Genomic DNA, 23,775 nt, shown 5'->3' with positions numbered 1-23,775 from the left:
AGAAAATCTGTATACGCCCATTTTCATTCGAAGTCTGACGTGATTTATTGCAATTTTGTTTATTATTGTTGATTAAGTTTTATTTTTTTAATTTCTGTAATTCGACACACTGATAGTTTTTTTTTTTTTTTTTAAATAATATATATATTATTTATCGAAAAAAAAAAACTATCAGTGTGTCGAATTACAGAAATTAAAAAAATAAAACTTAATCAACAATAATAAACAAAATTGTTATATAATATGTAATATACAATTTCATTATTTATTTCTTTTTTTCCATATCTAATAATTTCTTTAATAAATGTCTTAGCTATTAGTACAGGACGTATTCGGTCTTTATTGGGACGTCTATTTTAATTTTACACGATCATTTTTTTCATCGGGAACGCGAGAAGAATGGAAAGGGTTGATCGGGACCAGGGCGTCTGTCGAACTTCGCAACCAGGTCAGGCCTTCCGACAAAACCGACGTCGGGGTTCCGATTCTCGTGAGTCCGCGGAGAGAACGACAGCTCGATATTATTGAGCTTAAATAAGCGCGCGCTTTTGTGTCGGCGGCCGTCGCGACGCGCGTGCGGAAAACAACTGGACTGCAAAGTTAAAAATAAAGAGGCGACCGTTTAGCGGGTCTCTCTCTCTCTTCACATCGAGGCCGACTACCACGCGACGACGTACTACGAACGTGACTGAAACTGGGATTCCGTCATCAATTGATACAGAAACGCGAGGTTTGTGTGTGTGTGACGCGCGCAGTTGCTTCTTCTCGATCGATCGCGCAAAACTTCGAGTTTTGCGTTCACGGAACACACACGTCGACAGTTGATGAGATTAGCCTCACTAATTTTTAGCAGAAGAAGTACAAACACGCGGGAAATCGTCGCGGCAAAGTCAATCGAGCGTGGATTACGGCTCATTTTATACACAAAATCATTCCATTACACGCCTGAATCGGCGAAGCCGTATATCCGCCGCTTTCTCACGGAAGCTCCTCAAAAAGAAAGAAAGGTCGGCGGCGAAAAAGGCGAAGGAGAGAGACGGAGAGACGGAGAGAGAGAGAGAGAGAGAGAGAGGAAGAGAGAAGGAGAAAAAGAGCCGGGTTTATCGACGTCGAAACGGCGTTTCGCGCGATCGAACACGGGGCTGGGTCATTATACCTGACCGTTTAATATATATATATATATATATATATATATATATCTTTATATACACATTCGCGCATAAACGTGCGCGTTTATTTCTGTATGCTAGCTGTCGTATCGATCGTTTCTTCACCGCGAACGCAACTTCAGCGCGTCGATATCGAACGCAAATAGTCGTGTTCGATATGATGTCCCCTCCGAAAGCTCTTCGCGATTATTAAAAATGCAACGAGTCAACGTAACGGAGCAATCTGGTAAATGTGTAGTACGAGCGGTATAGAAGGTTTTAACATTGCAATTTGTGGTTATATAAACAATAATAATAGAATTTTTAATATTTTATTATTTAATACTTTTGAGAAATTTTTGGGGGAATTTTATTAGATACACAAAGTAGCTGTATGAATTTTAAAGTTGTTGTTCGAATTTTTTTATGTGTGTGTTAACTTACACACACATGGAACATTTAAAAATACTGAAAATAATATTGAAATTCAATTCAAAAACTCGCGTGTAAAAATTTACACGCGAACAAATATATATATGTATATATATATATATACGCATTTTTCCGCACAACATCCTGCGATCGGCTCGTATGACCGTAAATATATTTCATAATTTAAAAATACATTTCGCGCGTATCACATCCAGCGTGTGTGATTCTCGAAGTCCTGTTTCTTGATTTAGTTTGTAAATTGGAATCGCGTATGTAGTTTATTGTAGATAATTTTTTTTATTTTTATACATGTTTATATCCGCTCTCTTTCCGTTGCGACTTTTATAACGCGGTAGATCGTTAGTGTGAACAAACAATACTAATTGCTTTATCGCGTGCGTCGAGATACAACGAGAACAATTGCAATAGAGAATAAAATGCAACGCAATAGACGAGATTATCTTGTTGTTATCTTGTGTGTAATAGAATTTAGCAAATTGTTAAAGATATTAACAATTATTTTGTGAAAAGATGTGTAAAAAATTACAATCGGGCTATTCGCGCCTAAAGAAAATTGTGGCTTTTCGCACGAAGACCGCGATGACGTGTAACGCGCGCGAGTCATCGCCGAAGGCGCCAACAAATGACCCTTCGTCGTCGATGTTGTTAGCCGCGAGTAAGTTTCACCACGGCGATGCATTGCTGAATGAACGTAAGGTACTACGATGAGACATCGTGGTTAATAATTCCGATGCTGAGTCATCGCGTTTCCAATACGCCCACTGTCGTTGCCCCGTGTGCATTCCCAATGACGTCGGTCGCTGACACCGCTCGCGCTTTGAAGAGAGAGAGAGAGAGAGAGAGAGAGAGAGAGAGAGAGAGAGTGACTTCCGCCTCTTCGCGCGGATATCTCTCCGAGAAAGAGATATCGTAGCGATCGAAAATACTAGCGCGCGACGCGCGCTCATGGAAATGTCAAATTTTATTTCTGGTGATCTCTCTCTGTGAATGACGCGCGCGCGTTCAGAACGAGTTTCGAGAGAGAGATGTATTTTCGGTCGGAGACGAATTTTCGGAGTCTAATGCGTCGCGGAGACGATTCGCGCGAAATTGAGTGACGGTACCGTCTTTCGGAGAAATCCTCGAGGTTGGCAAGTAAAAGTCGTATTAATCACCGATAATAACTAATTCTCGAGTCTTTAAAACTCTCAAAAATCATTGAAAATAAATAATAAATAAATTACGTAGAATTTTTTTCTCATTAAAAACAAACAAAGAAACGTTAGACACTCAAAAGAAGTTTTTTTTTTTTTCAAGAGTTTTTTGCAATATTGTTTTGAAATCAAACTGCGTCGGACTCTACGTTCATTTTTAGTGTCACAAAAAGCAATTTGCGATTAAGAAAAATATAATTAAATTGATTACACTAATGAAAATTGGCACTAATGTAAATTGGCACCTCCTGGGTATAGGAGAAAGCAAACAAATTCTACAAAAACAAAACTAAATTTGACACAACACGCTATTTACGTTGTTGTTTTCTATTTCGGAAAGACTTGTTGCCGTCTTTTTATAGTCGTCTCTAATCTATTTTCTATCTCTTGTCGATAGACGAGACATAGATACGCGAATTTTTTTCTACGAAAGAAAACGCGGCATTCTGTTTGCATGAAGAGTCCAAGAACTATAGCTCAGCTGTGCCTATCCATTTTTACCTCGACTGCCAGTCGAGTGAGAAGTTTCCGCACGTTGGTCGGTGTGTCACGTATTTCTCTACGTGTGTGCGTGTGTGTGTGTGCAACGTGTAATTTTCTTTGCTCCGAGTTAAATGAAATTGCCGTGTGTTGCGTTGTTAATATGTGTCATAATTGCAAAGCAGTCGGGAGAACACGCTGTTTACGACCGCAGTGTCGCGCGGTTTTTTCTCACGCAGTTAGGCGGCATCGCGATTACCTCGCAGCAGTTTACGTCGTAATCTAATTTCTTCTTCCGGATTCTGCGTAATCCATTTCTCTCGTTATCTGCCAAATTTTACATCGCAGATTTTACATCTGATGAAATATTTCTCAATAACGTAACAATCGACGCCAATGATTCTACGATATAAACGAGATGAAATTTGATTCAATCGTGTAATCGCAACTCCTCTGAAAATTTCCGATTGCCAGACGTTGATAAACCGATGTGTGTTATATACCCGTCTTTATTTTTATCTCCGAGTTACGTTCCCGTCGTAATATTGTTATCGTCGACATGCTTTTTCCTCGTAACAGTTGACGCATTCAAACGATGCATTCCTGGCGTCTTGGTAAGACGTTTTTATATTTGTCAGTTTCTGTTTCACCAAATCTCAATTTTATTGACTTAGAAATTTAATATAAAAAGACACGGTGTTCTCTCTCTCTCTTTTGTTTTGTAAAAATAAAGATGTTCACTTTCCGCGCGCGTTACTGCAATTAGTCTCGAAGACAATCTCGGAGGAAATGATATTTTAGACCTCGCACGCGAGAGATTTCAACGTGCACGTCATCGCTTCTTGAAAACGTTTCTCCGCTCAAGAAGTGAAAGTCTTTTGGTTTTCGCTAATGAGTTTTTGTGTCGCAATCTGTTTGATCGTTGGAAACGCGCGCACAGTTTCTGACTATACGCGTGTGACTCGAGCACTTTTATGTAAAAATAGAACGTCCCGAGAGAGTGGAAAACCGAATGCAGCAAATAATATAATCGACCAGTTTTTTCGACTGGCATTCGATCGGTAACAGAAGATCAAAAGAAGTCGATAAGTTTGGTGGACTCTTAGCTCGTAATTATTAGATAAAAAAACAAAAAAGTTTAAATTGTTGGATTGCGAAAGTTGTTTCCTTTTCAATATTTCTTGGAAATATTTATTTTACACAAGAATTGTTTTTTTCCTTTAAATAATCCACGCAGCGCGTTTACTCCTTTCGGCTTCGGCGTAAAATCTCTGCCATGTACTTACGGTATTAATTTCATTCATGAACCGCGGAATAATGACGCACATTGTCGGTTTCCTGTGCCGAGATACTGCTTCTTTTTACGCGCAGTCTGTTATCGCTGAAAAAAATTACTGGAAGTTGGGAGTGACGCGTAAAACACGTTTGTTGCACACACATTGTCGACATTGTGGAAATAGAGTGGCGGCGGCTCTAGGCGGATCTCGGAGCTGGTTGCCGCCAGTGTCAATATTAACAACCCCCTGTTGCGCGTTCTCTACTTTATCTATCTCTTATCCATATAGATAGCGCCGACGAGGCACCGCCGTTGTGTCGCGTTTCCACGTATCGTCGATATGACGTTATCGTTTCGAACAAATTGCGAGGACTTATATGGACTCGCGCGCGTTTGTGTGTGTTCGCGTCATTATTACTTTAATAATTGCGTAATCCAGCGCCTTCGCAACCGTCTTTAAGATAAAATTCACGGAACGTATCAAACGGTTTTTTACTTCGAATTCGCGCGTCGAATTTAGAAAATTAAAAAAAAACGATAGATACGTATTGTATTTTTTGTATTTAAATTTTATATGAAGATTAATATATTTTATATATGTGTGTGTTAAATAATATTTGATTTTTTTATTTTTATTTCACGACGCAGTTTTTTTTATTTTTTTATTTTTATATTTGCTGAGTGTCGCATTCTGTTGCTCGAGTTTGTCGCGAAAGTAAGTCGCGCGCGCGAGTCTCTTTAGTCCGTGCAAAAATCACACTTAATCGTCGCCGTGCGTGCGTGTGCGTGCACGGCGTCTCGGCCGGCGCCGTGCGCACGTGAGCACGTCACGCACACGCAGGCGTAACTGGAAAGCGGCGCACGTGCCACGCGGTCGCGCAGGTACGTACCTACCTACACGCGAGCTTCGTATCGAATCGCGCGATGACACATGCCCTCTCGCCCTCCCACAACGGATTTTAAGGTCTCTGTTCCTCTTGTAGGGACGTCGTCCAACTCTCGAACGATATTATTCGCGCAGGACGCTTGGTTTTTTTTATTTTATTTTATTTTTTTATATTTTTTATCCCGAGTTGCACTCGCTGCAATGACAAGACTGACATCGCGAAATCAATATCATCAAATACAATCCGTCGTGCAAGGTCGGGGTTACACTTGGACGTTCATTTTGCGTTCGCGTTGTTTTACGATCGCCAATCTGTCGTCCGTTGATAATTAAAACACGATTCTGGGGGAAAAAACCGTACTTCACATATTAACTCGATATTATATTAATTGCGTATGAGATTGCTCTCACTTGATTGTGTGTAATTAGATATTGAATTTTTGTTTTTGCTCACATATGAAGAACTTTTTCCCGCGGGAAAACAACGTGTCCGCTTTTAACGCAACCTCGACCTAAAATTGTGCGATCTTGTCTCCTTTTTGATCGATACGTTATGTAATTCCGTCTGCAACTCGAACGAAGAGATAAGAAAACGACAACTCGAACGTGATACAGCGCGCGCGTCTTATTTGTGTTCTCATCTAAAATCAAGATTGACAGTTGAACCGACGCGGCAGTTCTCGTTCAATGCGCGAGTATTTGCGCATCGACAATATTTCCCACGTGGACAACACACAGATGTCCGACGTCTAAACATCGGATAAGATACGGAAAAATGCGAAATTGTTGTGCGAGATAGAAATTTTCCCAGGAAGAGATGTATTTTACGTCAATTCGATAAGTTTGTTTTTTTTTTTTGTGTTCATCGCGCGTCAGTCCGGTCCAGGTTGGAGATGATAAAAGAAATATAAAGGACCGCGCGTCGGAGAAAGGAATTTCCTGGATTTTAATATGCGAACGCGCCCTTGGCCGTCGGCTTCTCTGCACACGTTTTTCTCGTATGTATATGTAAAGTCACGCCGCTGGCACTTTCCCTTTTCAAGATCGATTTTGGCGCCGTGCGTCCCGACGGCGCAAGTCGACGACGTCGGCGGTTCCTCGGGCAGGGCTGTATTTACAAAACCCGTTTGCCCTTTCGTAATTTTTACGAGAAATCAAATACATTCTTGTTGCAATTTTCGCGTAGCGAATTTAGAAAAAATTTGCGCCCCATATTTTTTTTTCTAAAAATAAAAATAAATGAATAAAAAAATACGTTTATTGAGGGATTTGCAAAACGTTGTCACTCGTTTTTCACATTTATTTTTATTAGAAAATAACACATTCATTTTTTCTGTTCAATCTCTGCGCACATAACAGAATCCAGTCTGATCTCGACGACATTTGACGCGTCACGTTCGAGATTTCTCTCTCAATTCAGTTTTTTTTTTTTTTGTTTTTTCGAGAGTACTTTGCGTCGCGTCATTGGAAAGCCTCCAAATTTCGCAATTTCGGATCCGCCCAGGTTTTCAGAGAGTCCATTCCACTCTCTCTCTCTCTCTCTCTCTTTCTCTCTTCTTCGATTCTCATCGGCTACAGCGCTCGCTCCATCGGCTCGTTAACCGACAAAAAACGCGGGGGCGGCGAAAGAGGAGGGGGGAGGGGAGGGTAGGGCGAATGGAAGAAAAAGAGTAGCCGAAAAAAAGGTGTCTTAGCCTGGGACATCAAAAGCTCTTCCACGGGGGTGACCTGCCACGATCCATCCCTGTCCGCAAAGGCCCTCTCTCTTTCCTCCCTCTCCTCCTGACGCTCCCTCCTCGCTCTTTCCCCGCGTCCCTCTTCCGTCTCTCTTACCCAGGTTGCCTCGCGAAAACCCGCCGCCTTTCGTTAAAGGTGACCCGACGAAATCGCCGGCGAGTCACACGTGCGTGCAAAAGGGTTGAAGGGAAAAGCGCGGGGGGGGAGGAGGAGGAGGAAGCGCGGGGAAAAGATACACCGATGTGGGCGGGTGGGCAGGAACCACGAGGCAGACGGTGCGCGCTTGCACGCACTTCACGTTATATCACGGATACTGCCGAAAATCCCCTAAAGGGAAGTACGCGAAACAAAGGCCGTCCCTCCCATCCTCTCTCTTCCCGCTTTGTCCGTCGCGCTCCTCTCTCTCGTGTCCCCTCCCTCGCGAGGGCCCCTCGCGAGTTTAGCGCATCTTTGTCTCTTTCACCCTCTCTCGATCTCCCTTTTTTATTCGTTAATTTCGTACGCTTGTGTATAAATGTATGCTTGTTATATATTCGTTTACGCGATGTGTCTCTTCCGTAACATAGTAACCGAACGAGTTGATAAAGCGCTTAAAACTTTGTTGAAAAGGATTTTTCTCACACAGATTGTGACAGATTTTTTGACAGTGTTATTCGGTTTGTGTTTGTTCGTTAAACAACATTCGCGATGTTGCAATATATTCGGTCACGCCGTCAAGTATTACGGGTATTATATTAGTTTCTCGTTGCATGTAAGTGCGTCGCGCTATCGCCTAATGCATCGTTGCGTGCGAGCGCCGCGTTTCGCTTTCAGCAAATTATTTTTACGATACACGAAAAGCTCGATGATAATTTCCTGTCTTGATGCGATTCGCGAAGATGATAGAAAAGAGCGAGTTGTGTGGAAAAATTACATCAAAAACTCGCTTTAAGTGTGTTCCGGCAGAAAATGGCGAACTTTGATACCGGTGTTTATTTGTGACTATTTTTTTTTTTTTTAATTTTAATTTTACAACTGCTGTTAAAAAGTTCCTTTTTCCGAAAAAAAAAAACAGTCTAGACAGAACTTTCGAACTAACTCGAGATTACGATGTTTATCGACGAAAAATACGTGGGAACATCAACTTTAGTGAGATTATATTTTCGAGATAATTGAATTTTTGATGAAGGAGAATATTATTCTCGTATGTCAGAACATTTGGAAATTGCGCTTGGGGTCAATCGGTTGATTCCGTGAAAAAACAACGTCCTTCCCTCCCCGGATTTCACTCCGGTGGAAGATCCTGAGGGTCGTTCGCCGCGTCTTCTTCAAGGTTGCTCGAAGGCAACCGCCGCTCGGTACCGGGCGATGAGTGGGTCGCCCTGCTGAAAAATCGATACGTACGAAAGTGAGAGTCCGTTTTCCCTCGGTCGTTCCACCCTCCTTTTTGTTCTTCACGCGTCCTCTTCTTACGTACTTGCCGTTTGGTTCATTCATGTCGTCGCATCGGCGGTGGCCGCGCCGATGCACGGCTAGATGGGCAAACGAGCGCAAAAGCACGCCGATCCAATTCACGCTCGTGCGGTCCCGAACAAAGTAGGTACGCGGCGTTGTCGTAAAACAAACTGAAGAAATTTAAGACCCTGTGTGTTTTAAAACCTGCCGTAACCCGGAATAGATAGTGTGCGTTGCGACAAAAATTACCTCATTTCAGAATTCTCGGAAAATTTTTGTAGCATTAGGTAATCCCGTAATTTTTGTTTATCAACTTGTAAGCTTTTTATCGTCGTACGTGACACACGATGTACTGATAAGCTTTGCCCGAAATTTCGAAAAGTATTTTCTACATTTTTATATTTTCTGTATTGTCTGTATTTCTATATATTTTTTTGGAGTAGGAGGGAGGAGGGAAGAGACGTGTAATTCTCTCTCTCTCTCATGTTAGAAAAATATTTTCGAGTAAATGTAATCACATACGTTGCTTCAAAAAATAAAAATATAATATAAATCAAATATATGTTATATATTGTGTATTAATTAACAACATGTGTATATTATTATATTGTTATATACTAATATATATGTATATCGAAATTAACATAATTTTTTAAATTAATATTTTTAAAATAGAACTGCTGTCGAACACAACAACGTATGTGATTAACTTAACAAAAATTTTTCTCATCTGCGATATTATTAGTTATTTCTTATACAACACTTGTACAACACGCCGGCATTATCTGATAGTGTGACACGAGCGTTGTAGCTACAAGTCGAGTTGTGAGGAAAACGATAACATCGCTATCAAATGTAAACAAGCAACGACTTGCCTAGGTTAAAGCTCGAATTCCAAAGTTTATTAGTAATCATCGAAATCTCGCCCCGAATTCATGCCGCGGATATATTCATCTGTCACTTCCAACAACACAGTTGTTCGCCGTCAATCGTTTGAGACAGACGTCGTCGTCCTGGCGTCATGGAGAATTTGTACTGCATATCAGTTTTGCATTGTTCACACGTTTGCAACGGAGTGTCACCCTCGTATAAGATAGACGTGTAAACAATTTAACAAATATTTTGTTTTCTCACGTTAACGCAATTAAACGTCGTGTAATAATGTGTTTTGTTATAATACAAAGCGATTGAGTGTTGATTTTTGCATTTTTTTCAGCGGTAGCTCCAAAGCCGTGGTGAGCAATCTGCCGGCTCATGTTCGATTAGAAGACCTCGAGGCGCTGTTTTGTAATTACGGAACTGTCCAGAACATCGAGAAACTGACGTCGCGAGATCCAAATACCCAGACCCAGACCCTTATCGTCAGCTATGAGACGCAAGAGCAAGCACAGCAGTAAGTATCGGCGTTATAGATTCATAGTTTGCGAGAAATTCGTCAAAGAGAAAGCTTTAATTGATTAAAGGGACCGAAATATATTGTTCTCGCGTTTTCGATATATTAAATCGTTGCCGTTAAACATTTAAAATACGTTTTACTCAGAGATGAATTGAACGGGTGACGTGGCGTGTTCGTGATGTGTCAATCTTATTTTTGGAAAGTAATTTGTGTTTGTGTGTTTCAAGGAGAATAACAAGTATCTTAACATATATTTACACGCCATAGAATTCAGAGATACGTTATTAGGGAATTCGTTTCAAATGTGTTGCGCGCGCGAAATGATCAAAGAATCGGACGACTTTGCTGTTCACAGGGCTGTGAACCATTTGAATGGCTACGAGTACGAAGGCAGTCCGCTGAAAGTGGAGATGTCTTCGGCGGAGAGCCGACGAAGAGGCCGCAGCCAGCGGAGCGGCGGTGTCGCATTTTCCGGATTGCCTGGTTCCGGTCGGCAGACCGATTTCCCGCTTCGCATCCTCGTCCAATCGGATATGGTCGGCGCGATAATCGGTCGGCAGGGCTCCACCATTCGGCAGATCACGCAGATGACGCGCGCCCGCGTCGACGTGCACCGCAAGGATAACGTCGGCTCGCTGGAGAAAGCCATCACCATCTACGGCAATCCGGAAAACTGCACCAACGCGTGCAAGAAGATCCTGGAGGTTATGCAGCAGGAGGCTAATAACACGAACAAGGGGTACGACGACGACTCGAGTCGCGTTGTTGATCCTCCTGAAGCGCAACCGTAATATTTTCAATGTCACTCGAATGATATAAATTTTAATTAATAATTCTTTTGTCTCTTCGTGTTTGTCCGCGAGTTTTTTGAGTATTGATTATTGATTTTGGATTCTGTTTTCCACATTACATTTGCTGATAAAATTTTTTATTTGGTTTTTTTTTCTTTTAAAATTGATCATTTCGAGCTGCTTTTTTTTTTTTGTCGTTGATCGAGTTGCGAGATATTAATCGTATCATTACATTGTGTTTCACCAACAGTGAGATCACCTTGAAAATCCTCGCGCACAACAATCTCATCGGCCGAATCATTGGAAAGGGCGGTAATACTATCAAGAGAATTATGCAAGATACAGATACAAAAATTACCGTAAGCAGCATCAACGACATCAATAGCTTCAATCTCGAGCGTATTATCACGGTCAAAGGCACGATCGAGAACATGAGTAAAGCCGAGTCCATGATTTCCAGCAAGCTGCGTCAGAGTTACGAAAACGACCTGCAAGCTATGGCTGTAAGTCTTATCTTATATCACATATCGCGCGTATGATTGTTCCATCGTTGATTCCAACGTCGCGCACGTTTCGAAAGTTTGTCAACTACAGAATATTTTGATTTTTATTTAATTATCTGTGCTCGTTGTTTGTAAAATTTATACTGTTTATTTTTTTTCTTTTTGCTTAATTTTTATTTTTAAATTACTTTGATATCGAAAGTGGTTGACGCAGAATAAGTCGTGTTTAAACGTAAATACGATATGCAAAACCGCTTATAATCGATATCATAACTCTCTGTATCAGCCGCAAAGCATGATGTTTCCGGGTCTGCATCCGATGGCGATGATGTCCACCGCCGGCATGGGATACAGCTCGCGCGGACCCGGTCTATACGGTTCGGGACCCGCCCCGTATCCCTACCAGGGCAGTTTACCCACCCAGCAAGGCGCATCCGCCAGCGACACCCAGGAGACTACCTTCCTGTACATTCCTAATAATAGCGTTGGCGCTATTATCGGTACCAAGGGATCCCATATTCGTAATATCATAAGGTTCTCCGGCGCGAGCGTGAAGATCGCTCCTCTTGAACAGGACAAGCCGGCCGAGCAGCAGACCGAGAGGAAAGTCACCATTATCGGGTCTCCGGAATCTCAATGGAAGGTACGCGCGTGCGATATTTTATTTCGTTATTTTTTTTTTCTACAAATAAACTTCGTCGACAACGCGATCTCCTTCTTTTGCGTATTTCCACTTTTCAACTTAAAATAAAATTTTCCACGAAAAAGTATTACAAATTATTTTGTAATCAAGTTAATATGATGATCGTATCTTGCAATTTTTTAATTTATTAAAACAAAATTTCTCTAAATATCGCGCGAATTATGTAGTTCGGTGGGTTCATGAAGTATTTTAACGCGCGTTAGTTTCGATGCCGTGTTGGCAGATAGGTGTCATCGTTGGTCTACCGGTACGAAGATCGCGAGTTCGAATCCCCAGTAGGTTATGACGAAGTTTTTAAAAATCATAGAGTTTATAAAGTTTACCCTGCTAATTTTGGGTGGATGTTGTCACATATGCATCAACTTGAATGAGCAGGAATATTAACGTCAAGGGCCCCGTACCGATCTCACCCAATTAACCATGTGAGGATCGGCCCCGTTTAACCCTTCGACAATTTTTTTTTTTATTTTGTACAAAACAAAACTGTTTAAAATTAAATTCGTTTTTTTAATAAATTTATTTTATTACATATCGTTAACCCCCTTCCTCTTAGCGATGAAATTTAATTTTTTGCTTTTTGCGCGTAATCGACAAAAATTGGTCAAATTAAAAATTTGTGATTTCAGGCTCAGTACTTGATCTTCGAGAAGATGCGGGAAGAAGGTTATGTTTCTGGTACTGAAGACGTTAGACTGACCATTGAGATTCTTGTACCTAGTACTCAAGTCGGTCGAATTATTGGCAAAGGCGGTCAGAATGTTAGGGAACTACAACGCGTAACCGGCAGCGTGATTAAACTGTCAGAACAGCAAGCTACTCCTCCTTCAGCCGAGGAAGAGACAACCGTCCACATTATCGGCCCCTTCTTTTCTGTTCAGGTAAGAGACACGAGATCTCTCAAATATGTAAAATTATTAGATGTAATATTTTTTTAATTTAATTTTGTTAAAGCGAATTTTTTACCAACAAATATTACTTTTATTTTTTATTTGTCTTTTAATCTTATTCGCGCATAATTTTCTTTTATAATCTTTCCTGCTAACTATTTTTTGTTTCTCAATTTCTTTCTCTCTTTCTCTCTTTATTGCGCAGTTATATTCCTGTTCTTTCATTCTTCTATTTGACAATTTTACTTTCTATATTTTGCACATTATCACACAATACTCCCATGAATGTGAACTATTTAATATATAATAAAATACAAGCATCAACGAGTAAATTTTTTCTCTTTTCCCCGCAGTCGGCACAGAGAAGAATCCGCGCCATGGTCCTGCAATCAGGCGCGCCCGGCGGAACGGGCGGTGCTGGCTCACGCGCCGGTCGCGGTAGTAGCCAGGAGGGTGCCTCCCGTTCCAAAAGAGACGGCAGCGCAACCTCCCAGAGCGGCGCGACGCCGCAGTCCAGCTCTCAGCAGCAATCGAGCGGCTCGCCATCTAGCCAACAGCAACAACCACAGTCGCCGCAGTAACATCGATGACACTCACCTGACGCGAACCGACGCCACAAAAGTTTTTTTATTCGCCGGAGTGGCCTCGTCGTCGCTTTGACATTCTCTCGTCGAGAGGCCAAGCTTATTGCGAATTACCTCCTCCTTTCGCGGGGTGCGCGCGACCCTCTCCTGCGAGGGAGGACGTCATTAATGAGAGTGCGCGACGCGTAGATCGCAACAGGAAAATGCGCGACAATATAACGTTCTGAGGATTAACTTTGATTCTAATAACGTGTCTCTCTCGTGAGTTAACGAAGAGAATTCTCTGATACGCCGGACCGCGTCCAATTCTACGAATCAGTTCTTGATACAAAAAACAAAACTTCCATCTCTCGCGGGTTTACCCGATTCTAGGAAATAGGTTGAGGACTCATTCGATGAGTTAGCCAGAATCCTGGAAGTTCATTCGTAGCGTTCGGCGAGTTTCCGGAAAAAGAGAGAGAGAGAGAGAGAGAGAGAGAGAGAGAGAAAAAGTTAATTCTGAGAATTCGAACAAGGATTCAGATTCCGGATGAATCCTTGACTCGATCGTGAGAAATGCCAGGAGTGTATTGTTACTATCTACGTCCTTGCACGACTGACTTTAATATCCTGGGCTTCGTCCAGGCAGCGCACTGCCGGTCGGCTCTCGTTGACAAGGACAAACCCTTCGTCGTGTCGTTTTCCCTTCCGCTCTGCGCGTCGCGTCTTCAATATACAATAATCGCGCGTTCGAACCCCTGCGACAGCGACGAAGCGACACGCACAGCCGCGCACGACCCAATTTCGCAGCGCTAACCACCACCGCCGCCGATGAAATAGGATGAAATAGGACGACGAGAACAAAATGATTAATAAGAAGAAAAAAAATAGAAAAAAAAAAAGAAAAACACACACAACCTTATTACCTCATTGCATTACGGTTAAAGATTTAATTAGATAAAAGTGAAGCGCGTGGGAAAAGCCGATTTAAACTAAACAAAAAAAGTCTATCTATTAAAGTTATTAATAATATACAGAGACGTTAATTAACAATTACATATTACGTTATACCTGTTACTACTACTACTACTGCAACTATTACTATTATTACCTACCTTACCTACCTATCTATTACTCTACTATTATTGCTATGCGATTTACTTATTTCTTTATTAGGACTACAGGAGGAAAGCGGTTTTTCTTTATAAAAAAAAAAAAAATAACAAAAAAGCAAAAAAACAAAAAGCAAACAGAAACCCTCAAACTAGATGCAGGTTTTTATACACACGAGTCAGAGACACTTAAAACAATAATAATAACAATACCAACAAGCTTAAGTAATATCTGAGACCGTTCGCGGAACGGCGGACTATCTGCGTTCCCGCTCGCGTAGACCATAATGCCTCAGGAGGAGAGGAAAAGAGAAGTTGACCCCCCGCGCCCCCCAATCCGCCCCTCCTCGCACTACGTAATACCAAAGAAGAAGCGACTATGAGTTTTTTCGTATTAGTGAAGTGAAATGCGTCGTGTACGCTTTATTCGCCTCAAGTTCCTCACCAAGAGCCACGAAAGAGAAAGAGAGAGAGAGTGAGTGAGAAAGAGTGAGAGGATGGGGTTCAGATAAACGTGAATTTTGGGAGGGGAGATCGACGAGTAGTCATCGAGATGTCGAGGACAGCGCCGACGAGACATCGAGTCGCTTGAGTGATTGATGACGATTGATGAAAAAAAAAAAAAAAAAGAAAATAACGAAATAACAAAAAAGGGGGAAAAGAGACTGCGAAAGAAGTAGAAAAACGAGGGTCCCGCGTGCAGTACCGAATGTTTTAGTGCCACGCGTTTTCAAGTAATCTTGCCGAGGAGATATTTCAGGGCAAATCAGAGAAAGAGAGGATGAGAAAGCGACTGTCGGTACGCGTGAAAAATAACGAGAAAGATAGAGAGGGAGAGAGAGAGAGTAGAAGATGAAGAAAGGAAGAGAGTGTGAGAGAAGGACAGACGGCGAGCGAAGGAGGGGACGTAAGGGAGACAAAAAGTAAACTGACAAAACTTATCAGGGATTTTTACTTTTACCATGAATGTAATAGTGTGTGAGTGTGCGTGTGTTGAATAATAATTATTAATTGATAAGTAATTGATTACTGATTAGAAGTTAGACGACGAGGAAAAGCAAACGATTATAGACGTGAGGAAAATTTAGGCTTGTAACGCGAGAGAATTTGGAAGAGCAAAATTGTGAGAGAGAGAGACGTTGAGAAAAGAGAGAGAGAGAGAGAATGAGAGAGCGGCGGTGGGAGAGCGAGGTGTCGCGACGTTTCCGTTCGCGCGTTGCCGTTCTCGCGCCGCTCGCTGCGGACGCTGCGTCGCGTCGGGGCTGCGAGCGTCGAGACGGAGCCTTCGCGAGGCGTCCCGACGAGTCTCTCGTGGTCTGTAATTTTCTCAAATTACGGGCAATTCAGTACGCGCGAGGCTCGTACGGGAACGTGAACCGCGAAGCGCAACGAGATCTCGATCTCGCATTCGATCTCGCGACTCGCGGCGCGTATAATCGGCCATTATTATCCCGCCACGAAAGGAAAGAGAAATCAAGAACAAGGATCGGCGAACCGGATCGGAGAAAAGAACGAAAGCGTAAAACTTTGGCCTCGAGGTCGTCGTTTCTCTCTGTAACGACGGCGCGTCACGCCTAGAGGCTTTTCTTCTTGATGTCGCGGCGGATATTCATGACCGAGTACACGTCACGCAGCCTCTGTGTCGAGTTTTTTTTTTTTTTTCTGAGAAAAATCCGAAGCGACGCGGACGTCGCGCGTTTGATCGCGCGGCCGAGACGTTTCTAGGAAAAACGGGATTTCAGAGACAGAGAGAAAAGATTCAGGTTTTCACACCACAACCGATCGCGCGACAGGGGAAATCGGAAAAAGCGAGAGAGAGAGAGAGAGACGGTAATGCGAAATCAACGAATGAGAGAAACTTTCGGACTCTCGGAGTCGAAGGAAAGGGACACCGCCCCTGTGCGAGCGATCGTTAGCATGACAAAGAAAATTCAAACAAACAAACAAACGGACTAACCCAATCACGGCGCACGGCTTTGTATCGTTCGAGCTCGACACCTCTAATTCGTCAAAGAAAAAAACAAAAAAAAAGATACAAAAACAATGGCCGAATTATATATCATGTGCGAACTATCGAATAACTTTGTGTAATCGAGCTGTTCATCAGTTTGATTGGAGCTTGTCGAGCTTAACGGCACGAGACTGAAGCGTCACCGGCTCGTGTGGCATCCCCGCAAAGGGTGTTCACGTCTGGCGACACACGACGGGCCCCCCCCCTCCCACGGGTGGGTCCGCCAGTTATACTCTCGGCGTTCGGTATGCGTTTGGTACAAAGATACATCAGTTTAAGGAAATGAATAAGACTAATCGTGTTTTTATATAAGAGAGACGTAGAGAGACGGGAGATTTAAAAAAAAAAAAAAAGGTGATGATGTAATGTTTAATCTATTTTTTTTTTCTTTTTATTATTTCTTTCGGGGAGAGGCTGAGGATGATGGAATATCTGGAGTGTGCGCGCGCACACGTATATATTATCTCTCGCGGCTGTTAATCAATAAGATCGGAACCTCCGCGCAACAGGAGAGGAGAAGACGGGCACGTTCTCGACGCGTCTTCGGTGCCAATTGCGGTCTCTTGAATTTATTTGCCGTCGTCAGTTGTTATTGATTTGCTAATCTCGTTTGTCTTTTTCTTACACTAGAAAACAAGTTTTCCCGATTATCACTCAAAAGTTGCGACTGTGGTTGTAGCAATTCTCGCGTTTGTCAAACCGCGATCGTCGATTAAGTAAGGATGAGACATATAGACACGCATTTGGTGCTGAACGTGCGACGAATAATTGAGTCTTTTCCTCCTTCATTTCGCGGGGAATAATAATTTTGCCAGAAAGAAAGTGTGCGAGCAAGCGCACGGGTGTATCGAAAAGAAAAAAGTTAGACGATAAGATAAAGAAAACGAAAGAAAGAAAATGAGATATAAGATCGTAGGTTTATTTTTGATATATTGTTGAGGAGACTCTGATAGAATCTTTCTTTTTCAATATATTTTTTTGTTAGATGTTTTTAATAACTTAATGAATTTTAACGATATTAAGAGTGTGAAAAAAATAGAGATTTTTTTTTTTTTTTAATGTAAGATATAAGAGAGAGATAGAGATAGAAAGAGAGAAGAGAGAGGAAAAAAAAAGCGAAAGAGTGATTTCTCGCGGGAGGAGAACGGATTAAATTAATGTTATAGAAAGAGAGAGAGGATTAAGAATTTAATCGGGGGACGAATTACATAAAACACAGGACGAGGCGCGCAGCTTTTTGCGCTGTGCTCGCTCGCGCTTTTTTGGGAAGGGGGGATTAAAAAAAAAAAAAAAAAAAAAAAAAATGGAAGAAGATTGTGACATAAAAGAGATTTTTTAGTCGGGGATATAAAAAAAATTTGTATAATATATTTAATAATATATTTCGAAGATCGCGTATAGCGGTCGCGGGTCCGCTCGGCGAGGCCGTCGACGTCGACGGGCCCCGGAACCTCGCAGTTTTATGCGAGGGATCCCGGATCGTCGTACCCCCTTTCTCGCACACAGAGAGAGGAGTACTCTCGCCCGCAGATCCGCGCTCCGCGGTTATTTATCAAACATAAATATTTAAATAATGAGAGAGAGAGGTAGTGAGAGAGAGATTGTATTAAAGCTAAAAAGTAAAGAGAAAAAAAAAGAAACAAATTGCGAAACGGAAGAAGTGCCAAGGGTTAAGAGAAACACGTTCGCACAACACACACACGCAAAACCTCTCTAGTGTATGTATAAAAATTTAAAATTATACAGCAATAGACTGCAGATTAAATAGGACGAAAACAATCACAGAGACGGAAACAGGGAACAACCGAAGCGCACTGCTCTTTTTTTTTTTTTTAGAAACGGGAAGGAAGAATAGAAACAGCTCTCGTTTATATTCTCACGATCGACAAAAACCAACCAAAACAAAAAAAAAAAAAAAGAAATCATTTACGCTACTTCGAAGAAACGTCATCATCATGTTTGATTTACTTTTGGCCCGCACTTCAAAATTTCGAGTCGATGAAGAGAGAACAACCGGACACCATGAGAGAAGCACGACGCAAAGCAAGACACGCGAATCGCCCATTTTTATAGAGTTACCCGTCGTCGTCGGGAAGTCTTGCGGGATGTGCGTTATACCACACACACGTTTCCGTGAGATCTCGTTGAGCCGACTCACGACGGGGACCATCGCCCACCCGCCCTCTTTCGGAGTATCTCTTTAGAAATTGAAGCAACCGAAAGCTTTTCCGATCCGGAGGAAACTGCAGCCTGTATTCGGTATTTCGACCAAAGAAACTTACATCTATTTATTTTCGTGGATGTCAAGTCTTTGTGTTTGTGCGCAAACATATTGGAACTTTATGATACACCAGAAGAAAGTTTTACAGAAACAGAAAAAGAAAATTAATTTTGAAAGAAAAAATAAAATTGTATAGTAATATTTTTATACAATTATAAACGCAATATTAAATATTTTGTGTTAAATATTTAATATTAATATTTAATATTAATATTTAATATTAATATTTTTTAATATTAATATAAATTTAATATTTTCAATATCAACAATTTAAAAATATTTGATATTAATAGTTTTAGTTTTTACTATTTTTAGAAAGTAGAGAAAAACTCGACGCTTACGAATCTACATGGATGTACGCGATTTTGGGCGGGAACGCCGAAATTGCTGCGTTCTTCCTGCGGATGGATTGACGGTAACCCCGCAAAGTGAAAACTCACACCTTTCGCTCGTTCATCGGGTCTTCAGTTCTCGGATAGTTATTTTTTGTTTTTGTTTTGTTTGTTTACAAATTTTCGGATTAATCTTTCGGACCAAGGAGCGAAAAAACATTTTTAAAAAGCAAAATTTATATATTCTCTTTATTGCAAATGCATGCAGAAGACGGTAAACAAAACCATTGTTCGGCCAATTTCTCAGCATTCAGAAGAAAAAACATTAAAAAAAAAAAGACAAAGGGAGAGAGAGAGAGACAAAACCCGCTCGCACGCTCGAAAAAGAGAGAAAGAGGGAGAAAGGAAAAGAATGTACAAATCAAACAAAAAATAAACGAGATGATTGAATAGAGAGATGAAATTATTAATATAATAATAATAACTTAAAGAGAAGAAAGATTTTTAACGTTATAAATTATTGCGCCCGGAGGGCGCGCGAGTTAGAGGAGTAAACTTAATCTACTGGTAGGGATATCGACAAACAAATGTACAAATCGATTTTATCGCTAAATGTTAGTATTCTAGAGTATTTTACCGTCGAAGATCGCGAAAATTAAAAAAAGAAAAAAAACAAGCAAAGATTATACTTTTAAGCTCGATTAAGATGATTGTACACATCCCGGCAGATTAAGGTGTTATAGGAAATGAAACAAAAAAGAAACAAAGAAATTTTTTTACAAAAGTAATCTATGGTCATTCCGTCTGAAAGAAAAAAAAAACAAAGGAGTCAGAATTATCATCGTCGTCGAAAATGAAAATTGGGAGAATCAATTTAATCGATAGACCAAAAAAAACAAAAAAAAAAATTGAGAAGAAAAAAACGCAAGCTTCGAAAAAAAATATTTTTCTTTGTACAAACGTGTCTAACAAGTCACACACATCGTGTCTCCAAACGACTCTCACACACCAAACCAGAATAACACTACACGCAAACTGTGCCGCTGATTTTCCGTCGTATTTTTCGAATTTCGCAAAACCGAGACTCGAGAAATCGATCAATCGAAAATCGAAGTTTCGCGCGATCCGAGTCTCGAGACAACAACACTCGCAGATAAAGATCCGTGTGACGATGGACGGTACGTAAGACGAATAAAAAATAAAAAAATTCGCATCGCATTTTCTTACGAGAATGGAAATCGCAAAGATAAGCAAAGTCACACAAAGCGAACGCGCGCCTGCGTGAGCAACAAATGAAGAAAAAAAAAAAAAGAGCGTCTAACGCGTAACAACTACGCGATTCGCGAGTATATCGGACTTTTCACACACAAAGGTGCACACAGACGTAGAGACAGCGCTGAAGACGAACGAGATGCTCTTGAGCAGAAATGTTCTCGTTTTTCTCATTGACCAATCAATCAGGATCGGTCGTGAACGCAACCACAGCGGACGCTCTTCCGACGTCCGATTGTCAAAAGAGAGAGAGAGAGAGAGAGAGAGCGAACGACGCAACAACAAAGTTCTCCAAAGCGCGCCGGAGTCTTCTCTCAAGACGACGAGACTCCGCAGAAGCGACGCGAAGTCGCGATTCGGAAGCGCCGCGGCATTGTTATGATAAAAAAAAAAAAACATTGATAGTAAACGATCAACAATTAATTTGCGCAGCGCCTCTCGAGAGAAGAAGATTCGTCAGAAGAGAGAGAGATCGGCTTCCGAATTCTCGACTTCCATGTCGCTCGGCGTCGTCGTCGGGACGCTCGGCGCAAAGATAACCAGTAACGCACACACACACACACGAATGCAAAAATAGCATACGCAGTAGTTACCGTGTACGCACCGGATAATAGAATTGGAGGAGAGAAACGAGGAAAAACAAAAGAAACAAACTCGCAAGATGCGTTTCTCTCGACCGACATTTACTCACGACTTCACCCCGACGAGAATATATCGATATATAAATATTATATAAAAACAAAACTGAATATATATATTGTAGGTGTATATTCCGGCATGCAGAGAAAGAGAGAGAGAGAGAGAGAGAGACGATTGTTCATTCGATCCCGCATCGCTCGCTTGGTTTCGCGAGCGGAGCAACGTTCAATTTTGTCTTAAAGAAAGACAATTCGCGTCCACAAGGGGTGTTCGCGCGAACGAACAATCCCCGGAACTCAAACAGGTTGCAGGATCCTTAATTGATAATAGCGATTAATGAGTAATAATAGTCGATAAGATGATTTTTAAGTAATATACCGGAACGCACGCGTCGCGCGCGCGTTTCCAAGTTGGGGGGGAATTGAGAGAACACAGAAAGAAAAGAGCAGAAGAAATGGCAGATTGTTTTTTTTTGTGGCCAGAAGTGGTAGATTATTTTGGGCTTTAGTATTAGGGTTTCGATAAAAGAGACTTGGGGGATAAGTGAGTTTGGGTGCAGGATGGGTGGGAAGGCCGCCGGAAAAATTTCTAACAGCAGCAGCGCGCGTTGCGATCGGATTTGATATCTCGCGCGAGGAAAACTCGCGCGATTCTCTTCCGCGAAAAAACGCGCGCGGCGATCGGACGTGTCGCGATAGCCTCGATTTAATCAGAAGACCAAATATTGCGATTTTACACGCATAATTAATGTCTCAACAATAGGACGAGATCGAAGGTCCTGAGAACGTCCGAGTAGCTGAGTCGCGGACGCGCGGCTACTTTTGATCTTTATATGTTTCGGGGAGAATAAGTCGGAGTCGCTATCGGACTCGTCCGCTCGCTTCGAAGGGAATCAAAAAATACGATCGACATATAAAACAATTTCGGCGCACAGAACAGTTCTGGAAAACACACGGGCGGCACAATCGAAGGCCTTATTATACACACTTGGGCATTGTTATTACTGTGACAGGTTGATATCGCTAAACAGATAGTATATCGGATAAGCACACTGGGGCGGAGGGTGATACGCCTCAGTCCCGTAGGATCGTAGGGACAAAGAAAGGCGCTTATGTTACATAAGAGAGAGAGAGAAACAAGCGAGAAAGTGAAGATATAAAGTTGTAAAAACAAAAAACAAAAAAACTCGTAAGGTGATCTTGAACGAGGAGTTTGGAGAGGGTGAGAATGAGAGAGAGAGAGAGAGAGAGAGAGAGAGAAAGGAAACGGAGACAACGGAGTGTAGCATGACGACGGTGGAGGTCCGTTGAAGGGACTTCCGGTGTATTATCTATTATTATCCTATTGTTGCCAATAATGGGCATTATGATGAGAGAGAAAGAGAGAGAGAGAACGAGAGAAAGAGAGAGAGAGAGAGAGACAGAGAGCCGCGTATGTAACTTATTCTCTACACTGCATTTACCCTTCCCCCGAGAAATATACCTATGTATACATAGTTAACGCAGCGCATATTACACTATACACACAATCTCTGTTGTACATAGATATATATTATATGTAAAGCTTATAAACCTTAATTAACGTGGGCGGATGATTAAGTCGACGTGCCAGATTATGTGCAACCCGTTAAATAGAGCCGTTCGTCGAACGGGAACGAATGAAGAACGTGTGAATGAGTCAGCGAGCGAGAGATATATAGAGAGAGAGAGAGAGAGATACAAAAGAGTGAGAGAGCGATGAACGTGTGTGTGAGCGAATGTGAGAGAGAAAGTGTGAAAGGAAGAAGATGAGAATAGGAGAAACAAATCGAGCGCCAATTAGCGACAATTTTGTACGCAGTTTTCCGAGCAGGTGTGCCTCGTCTCACACTTTGCTATTGAATATTTTTGCGACTGATTATATACGCTAGGAGATACGATCATATACCCATAGACACTGAGAAGCGATCGCGCGGTAAAAACTATCCCGATTGAAACTCATTTGTCATCGCCGATGACCTTAAAAAGATGACTTGGTTGTTGTCAGGTGTTGACCTCAAAAAGTGACTTTGTATCCTCGATGATAAATACCCTTTTTTTTTTTTTTTTTTTAAATTGGCAAGCGTGTTTGTTGCTCGAGATATTGCGAAATTAATCAACAATTTCAAAAGTGAAGGTAGGTTGACACCAAAATTTGAAGAAAAAAAATTGGACGAATTTTTTCTCCGCAATCACCGTGCGATCGGGCTCGATTAAAGAGGCGCGATCGATTCGATCGGCGCTTACACGCGATAGATAAAAACTATCTCTACGTAAGGCTGTCCACACACACTGCCAACACTGAGACGAGGTTCGACCGCGAGATCAGAATATCCTAGACGATGTCGCGCGCGAGACGAGATTTAATACTAAAACCCAAAATAGCCGTTTCCGGAAGAAAGCGGCGCGCACGGAGAAGAAAACAACTCGTTTTGAGAAAAGTGTATTTTTCTTTTTGTTTCTTTCTTTTTTTACTCCGTGCGCGCGCCGAGAGGAATGTGAATAGAGAGAGAAAGAGAGAGAGAGAGAGGGATTTTGAAAATAAAATGCCATCGCTACCTCATAAATTTTAATCCTAAATTCTATGAAATTAAGCGAAAAGGGCAAAAGAGAAACGCAAAAAGCGAATGGAAAATGCTGCCAGGCGCACAAAAAAAAAAA

At 41.7% G+C, this 23,775-nt stretch overlaps 1 protein-coding gene across 4 annotated transcripts in view; it reads left to right on the top strand.

Annotated features, from left to right (window-relative positions):
* The window catches only part of LOC109854372 (insulin-like growth factor 2 mRNA-binding protein 2), an 85,007-nt gene extending 70,500 nt beyond the window's left edge, over positions 1-14,507 (top strand). For 2 of the 4 annotated variants that reach the window (XM_020427404.1, XM_020427402.1), the window contains 6 exons: positions 9,824-10,000; positions 10,359-10,790; positions 11,045-11,297; positions 11,584-11,940; positions 12,627-12,878; positions 13,241-14,507. In XM_020427404.1, the coding sequence (XP_020282993.1) occupies positions 9,824-10,000; positions 10,359-10,790; positions 11,045-11,297; positions 11,584-11,940; positions 12,627-12,878; positions 13,241-13,468 (1,699 nt within the window). In that variant the 3' untranslated portion in view covers positions 13,469-14,507. Of the gene's footprint in view, positions 1-9,555; positions 9,709-9,823; positions 10,001-10,358; positions 10,791-11,044; positions 11,298-11,583; positions 11,941-12,626; positions 12,879-13,240 lie in introns of those variants that run through there. The other 2 variants (XM_020427405.1, XM_020427403.1) reach the window with 2 other exon arrangements.
* The last annotated feature ends 9,268 nt before the right edge of the window (positions 14,508-23,775 follow it).

The sequence above is a fragment of the Pseudomyrmex gracilis genome, unplaced genomic scaffold (genome assembly GCF_002006095.1).
Source record: "Pseudomyrmex gracilis isolate BER0280 unplaced genomic scaffold, ASM200609v1 scaffold_64, whole genome shotgun sequence".
NCBI classification, from domain to species: Eukaryota; Metazoa; Arthropoda; class Insecta; order Hymenoptera; family Formicidae; genus Pseudomyrmex; species Pseudomyrmex gracilis.
Note: the sequence above shows the minus strand (reverse complement) of the source record. Positions and strands in the feature narration are given on the sequence as shown.